The following is a 7,257-nucleotide window of genomic DNA, read 5'->3' on the forward strand; positions in this document are numbered from 1 at the left end:
CATAATAGAGATGGATTTGTCTCCGATGTATTTTTCTATTTTCTCTCCTGAAAAAGAATATTCTTGATATATTCTTTTCTAAGTTTACAAATAATACTTGTTATTTGTGAAAGTTGAAAATCAACCCAATTTATTTTAGTATTTTATAAAATTATGATATTATTTATACTAAATATTTCTTTACAAACTATTATGTAAATAAAAAATATAATTATATTTATATAAGTAATATATTTCGCTAAAAAAATATTTTCGGTTATAATTGTTTAAGTAAAAAGTTAAAGGATCATTTTGTAAAAACAAATAGAGGAGGTGACATGGCAAAAATATAGTTTCTCATTGACCGATTATTTTCACCTACGTGGACACTCTATCTAAGGCTTATATCCTCCTTTTATTACTTGGTTGATAACCGCATATTCAGTTTTATAGAATTTTATAACAGAAAGTAGATTTTTGTTGTCCACAATAATATTCAGTTTTATAGATTGCTTTCTTTCAAAATATATTCATCATTCGCGATAAGATTCAAGTTTTATAGAATTCAGTTTTGACTTCAACTCGATTATCATTTTTGAAATAAAATTACAGAGTTGGTTTATTCAGATAAATTCCTTAAAGTTTTACCATTTAACTCAATGAAGTGGAATACTCATTTGAAATGTTGTCATAAGTAAAAATCTCTCTATTCTAATTCTCCATAAAAATAAAAATACAATCAAAAATCTTATGTATTAGTAGGAGAAACCGGAAACTATGTAATTTTAAGGTTATCCATATTTACCCTGATTCTTTGTTTTAATTTATTTTTGTGATTAATTTTGACTAAATTAATCTTGATTACAGGTAGATCTAATTAAAATTTTCTATTATTCTTTTCATGAGTTTCTTTCTTATTTTCTCAGATTTCAAGTTCATATTTAATCTTATAATTTGTGGGTTTTTTAATTAATTAATATTGTAAAAGATTTTTACCAAAAACTAATCAAAATTTTACATATAATCATAATTATGACACTTTTACCAAAATGAACGCAAACAAAGAAAACTAAAATATAACCAAACTCTCCAAAAACCATAGATTGTTTACACATTAATATAACACATATCTAACGTAAGGAATATTCAAATCTTGTATAATCTGTTAATACATTTTTCAGATTTTCTTTCTCTTCTTCAAATCTTTTATATATGTCATCTTTAGTTGGTTACCTACATATATGCTGACGACTTAGATAAAGCACTTAACCTAGTCCTAACCTTTTCATACTCGACATATCAAAAAAGCTGATCATGGTAGATAATAATCTCTAATCATGAAGCGATCTCCTTTGTGATCACACTCATGTTTATTATTTATCACTTTTGGTTTTTTGGGTAATGTTCTAAATGACGCTTCAAAACCAATGTTCCTTGGTCAGATTCAGATAATATCTTCTTAATACATTGGGTGCAATGACTCCTTTTTCTACCTTCTTTTGAAATGAGGATAAAAAACTATCCGAAGGAGGTAAATTGAGTGACAGGAGGAAAAACTCCTATGGTGGTACAATGTGAATCAATCTAAGCTAAGGATAAGCTTGAGTGAGACAAGCTTCTATTCGCAGTCCAGAAGGAACAAAGTGTGGATAAAATTGGAGGCCTTCAAGGATCAATTGAGTGTGGTAATCACTCAGAGAAGAAGATCCCAATGAGTAACAACACAACCCATCCGAAGTGCAAGAGCTAGTACAACTTCGTCACTCTGGCGAAATTTGGTGAAATACATAGAAAGTACAACTTGGTCAAACTCTGAACCAGAAGGGAAATAGTTCGACCAGCAAACTAACAAATGTTTCAACACTGTAAAGGGGAAAAATTAGTGTCCAAAAAGTATATGTTTACTACTTAGTTATCTCTTATCTAATTGGAAGGACAAGATCACATCAAAGACAAGCAAGTATATAAGAATCAAGTGGTCATGTCAAGTACCGTTCAGAACAAGTTAGTCATATATTCAAGCTTGATATTTGTGTAAACACAATTGAAGAATAGACTGGTGGAGATAGGTGATAGCTTTCATCATTATGTTGTTGCTTTATGTATAAATATGTAGCGTTTCTGCAGATATGGAGGCTATAAACAAAAAAAAAATTGGGGGTCTATCTAACTGTGGATGCATTTTAATTTTAGTTTTTTTTTTTTTTGTCAGTGACATATTAATAGTGGGTCTGATTTTAGTTCTATTTACAATGTTATTTTTTCTCTGAAAAATTATAATGAAATTTTAGAAATGGAAGCCTTTTAAAAGTGGGGGCCCAAAATTCATGCTTCATTTAGTTCTATCGAGGGACTCCCCTGTGTATGATGGTTCATTAATAAAAACTAAGAGTTCAAAACGAGTTTTTTCTCTCTTTAGAAAGTACTAGAGTTTTTCTCCACGCTTCGCGCGGATTATATATTTTGACTTGTTACAATTATATTTGTTTCCCCAAACAATTTCAAATTGACCTTTTGAATACAATATATAATTTGAATATATTTTACATGTAACTGATATAATTTTTAATGTAAATCTATTGTTTAGAAAATAAATTACATTGTTTTACCATTTTTTATTGTTTGGCTGTTTTCAAAAATAGTATTAATTTTTTTTCAATTAGAATGAATTCAAGATATGAGTTAACTGATATATATAGTATTATATAATATATTATGTAATACATATTAGTTTTAGGTTTCGAACAGAACATGAAAAAATTGCTCTACTAACTCAAAAAGATTGCACTACTAACTCAGAAATATGAATGTTTTCTGTTTACCCAAAGCGATAAATTATTAGTCGTAATTGGTGTGTAAGCAGTAAACTCAACTAATAATATCACACAAACGAATTATTGTAGTAATAAAATATAATTTCTTAATAGAAATATACTCAATTTTATTGATGTTTTTAGTATCATTTCAAAATAATCTAAAATGTATGAAATTGAATAATTTGAGATTAACTGTTAGAGACTGTTAATTAAAAAAAGATTATAAAAAGAGTGGAGAGGAATAGTATTATTTAATAAACAATCAATTAAATAAATGTATTACATGTTAGAATGACATAAGTTACATGGAACGAATATCTAAAAACTTCTAAGAACACAGAGACATGTAGAAGAAGAGACCAACCTCAACTCAGATGTCACATTATCCTTCTTAGTTTCTTCTACTTTCATTGGAACTTTTGAGCTTTAGAGTCAGACGAACTAAAAGGGTATGTATTCGACCTTTTCTTCTTATGAGTAGTTCACTTGAATATTGTCTCTTCTTAATTCTTCTCCACGACCATCTTCTTCTTCAGACTTCTCTACTCTTTGTTTCCCACTCATCTCTTGTTTTCCTTGATCTATTGATGGTATTCAGATTGCTTGACCTGGTTAGAAGTAGTTTTTTTAGTAATAATAATATTTATGCATTTTCTTTGTGCAGCCTTTATTAGTGTTAGAAATGGTGTCATTATAGATTGATTAGATACAACTATGTAAGGACCATAGTGACCAACTCCTTAAAGAAAACTGTAGAGCATGCTTGCACAAAAAAGTGGGAACGATTAATATACTAATGTTCACTCCATGCAAACGGTTTAAGGTTTTCTAAGAACACATATGTAGACAAAGTTACCTTTCGTCTGGCTTTGAAACTCTTCCACCTCTTCGCCATTAGTAGCACCTGGACTGAACACACATAAAAAGCCTTAATTACCAAAAGGAGTTGTGCCCAGAAGAGATTAAAAAAAAGTGGAAAGGGAAGAACATCTTACCGATTTCAGAAGCATTCATTAGTTCACCATCTTGTTTGACACTTTCAGATTCATCATTTTTATTATAACCTACAATGTGGAGGAGTTTCTTGTCCAGCCTCTGAAAGTGTCGTGCAGTTCCTGAATCTCAGCAAGTGTATCCAATTATTTATTATCTGCATGCATAGAGACAGAAAATAATCTAATTTGAGATACACGTAACAGCTGTTCTCTTGCACTAAATACCAACCTGCCCTCTTCCTAGTTCCATGATTGCTTTCTGAAAAATATGCTCACTGTCTCCAGTTTCAATCTATCCACTGTCTACACACGGTAAAGGATCATCATGAACCCATTACTAATACTGATTCAAGAGATTAAACTGAGAAAAACAGATTTTTAAATCCGTGCTTGTAAACACATGCCTCTCTACCATTTCTCTGTATTCTTGCTGAATGCTATGTTCTCAAGAGTCTGCAATGAACACATTTAGAAGATTAGGATAACTTTCTCAGAGGGTTTTGCTTTCAAAATTTGTAGAACTACTACTTGGAATCAAGAGATTAGAAAAACTGTCACTTGGTTGCCTAAACTCCCTCAGATGGTTTTTTCCCAAGAATTTAAACTAACACTGGCTCAGTGGTTGCTGCTCCTACTCCGTGAAGGACGACGGGGCGGTCGGTGACAGACTGGCCATTGATTAGCTGGATAATATCTGAAATTTTGGATGCAAAATATGTCACGTGCAGAGAGGTTAGAGCCTTATTAAAGTTTCAAAGGAAAAACATGTAAAACGTAACTGAATATTAAGCTTACCATAAAGATCGCCTCTGAACCCAGAATTGGCTTCCCTAGTTCCAAGTTCTTTTTAATTGCTTACCAGACAAAACAACAAACACAAATATGAAAGAGATAGACTGGGCGTGAGTAGATGACATCTCGGGATCAGGACGCGAGGTTGTAGCAGGCCTCGCTTGGTTAAGTATACGCTTCAGCACCACTGAAAGAGCCGAATTCGAAACGGATCCAATGATTCCCCACAAGGCAGTACCATCACGCCGCAGAAGAATGATGGAAGCAAACAGAATAGACACAACCCATGTGCTCTGTCTCAATAAGAAACATATGCACAACACGAAATGAATATACTTAAAAAGAGGCATTTCATCGAACATCCTGCGTGCATCAAGGAGATTCCTTTTACTTACCAGACTATTAACGATGGCTTCAATCCCACGACCGGTTACCGTCTCGTACTGGATCTCTGGAGACCCATTGATGGAAGCTTCTTGCTTGACCGACCCAGATTGTTCGCTACCGTCTCTGCGAGCAAATTTTTGGACTAAAACGGCCATAGATCTAGCGCGGGAAACAGATAGAGGAAAACCCACGAGGGATGATCGAACGAACTATATCTCCGATCAGTTTGAATGGCGGAGAAGGAGAGAAGACGCTGTAATGACCAAAATGAAAACAAAGTCAACGTAAGTTTCCGTCGGAAAGGTGGAAACTTTAAAGATGGAATCGTAAGGCGACGAAGAAAGGGATTGCAAATCAATAAAGAAAAGAACCTGAGAGGGCTTCTTCAATGTTAATCCATCGCTAGGTAAGATTTGTTTTGCTTAAATGACATGGCATCTAATTACATTTTGATTGGTTTGAATTTCCATGCTGATGTGGCATAGCTAAAATTTGAGTATATCTTGTTTTTAGTATTGTGATGTTTAAATAGATATCATCGTGTTATCTTCGTTCATTATTATCCATGAAAAAACAAGCCCTAAACCTAGACCGGCAAAGTAGCATCAACTTTGTTTCGAGTAGTAATCGAACTGAGAGCTGACGGATTTACACCATACCGTAAGTTAGCTACCACCATTTGGTTATCCCCTTCATATTTACTCAAACTAATTTTATGTTTATCATTTTGATTTCGTATATGGAAATTTATTTTACATGTATATAGAAAGTTATATTATGTTTATATAACCTAACAAGGAATATATAATTTACATGAAAATATGTTACTAAGAATACAAACATATTTTTGCCAACTTATCAGTCATTATATCGTTTGCGTACGGTGTAAACGAGATAAAAAAATGTATAACTTCTTAAATCTTTGAAACTCTTTCAGATGAATTGTGAATGCATCTCGTTCCGCTTGTGTGAACACCATCTTCACAAATTCCATACAATTTGTCATGAAAGAAAATTTTGTTTGATGTAGGGAAATTATACAATCCGTTTTCCAAATAAACTTCAAACTTAGTTTGCAATGGTGAAAACTGCATCATAAGTTCTTGGCTCCATCAATACACTTTCCACTCCCTCGTGGTTGTTGAATCATCTTTGTCTAGAGTATTTATAAGTCATTTTCATGAGCCAGTTATATGAAACTAGCGTCTATCTTGTGCTTAAAAATTCGAATTTGAATTTATCAAATTTGAAAAGTTTGTGGATAAACTGATATTAAATGTAGCCAACTGAGCATGTTATCTTTTGAGAATTTTGATCAGTATTAATATTATTTTGGTTGTCGCTCCTACTTTTTTAGAAATACCATATTATCTATGAAAATCTGAATTTTAATTTTATAACAAAATTCTCTAGAACAGATAATCATCTTTAACACTGATTTATCTCCCATGAATTATGAGAATTTTTATCAGATAACTTTATAACCGATAATTTTATATGTTTTATAATCATCTTTATCATTTGATTTAAGAGGTGGAGTTCAGAATTTTTAAAAATTAAATAAATATTAAAATTTTCAAAATATTTTTTTTAAATAGTTTTAAAAATAATTTTTGGATTCGAAATAAAAATTTAAAAAATAAAAAAATTTCGAATTCAAAAAGTATTATTCAAAAAACAAATAATTATTTTTATCTATTTATTATAATAATAAATATTTAAATATCTATAAAGTAAGGATATAATAATATTTTATCTTTTTAATAAATTTGTTTTGCTCATATTCTTACTTGGAAACTCTTTTGGTAAAAACTTGAAAAATGATCATTGGAGAGAATTGTACATAAAAAAATAACATAAAAAATAATTTTAGTAATGCCAAAAAAATAAAATAATAATTTTAGTTTTTATTTAATAAATATTTTATGCGGACGTGCATGAACTTATCAATTTGATAACAATATTAAACATGTTATAAGATAAGCATTGAAATGATCATCCACTTCTTTACCAAACTCAAGCACTATGATCATCCACTCCTTTACCAACTCAAGCACTATGATCATCTACTCATCAAACACTATGATCACCCACTCATTTACCAAATTAAGCACCATTTTTGTTATTTTATGTATTGTTGTTCACTATAAATATCATCACTCATCTCACTCTTTTGTACACCATAAACAAGAACAAGAGTTTATAATCAAAGAACCATTACATCTTCTTCTTCTTCCTTATAATAAACTCTCTCCCTTATACTAGTGTTATTTGCTTCCTACGGGTAT

General features: G+C 31.0%; 1 protein-coding gene across 2 annotated transcripts; it reads right to left on the reverse strand.

Annotated features, from left to right (window-relative positions):
- Positions 1-3,056: 3,056 nt before the first annotated feature.
- LOC106296705 (lipid phosphate phosphatase epsilon 1, chloroplastic-like) lies at positions 3,057-5,299 on the reverse strand. Of its 2 annotated transcripts, XM_013732924.1 has the most exons (6): positions 4,978-5,299; positions 4,586-4,875; positions 4,020-4,484; positions 3,791-3,971; positions 3,652-3,704; positions 3,057-3,403 (listed from the first exon to the last, which is right to left on the reverse strand). In XM_013732924.1, exons 1-2 carry the CDS (start codon positions 5,122-5,124, stop codon positions 4,621-4,623), a joined length of 402 nt encoding a protein of 133 aa, XP_013588378.1. In that variant the 5' UTR covers positions 5,125-5,299; the 3' UTR covers positions 3,057-3,403; positions 3,652-3,704; positions 3,791-3,971; positions 4,020-4,484; positions 4,586-4,620. The 2 variants fall into 2 exon arrangements, with proteins under 2 accessions (XP_013588378.1, XP_013588386.1); XM_013732932.1 differs by having other exon boundaries at positions 3,652-3,699; positions 3,791-4,484.
- Between the last annotated feature and the right edge of the window lie 1,958 nt (positions 5,300-7,257).

The sequence above is a fragment of the Brassica oleracea genome, chromosome C1 (assembly GCF_000695525.1).
Source record: "Brassica oleracea var. oleracea cultivar TO1000 chromosome C1, BOL, whole genome shotgun sequence".
Taxonomy (NCBI): Eukaryota; Viridiplantae; Streptophyta; class Magnoliopsida; order Brassicales; family Brassicaceae; genus Brassica; species Brassica oleracea.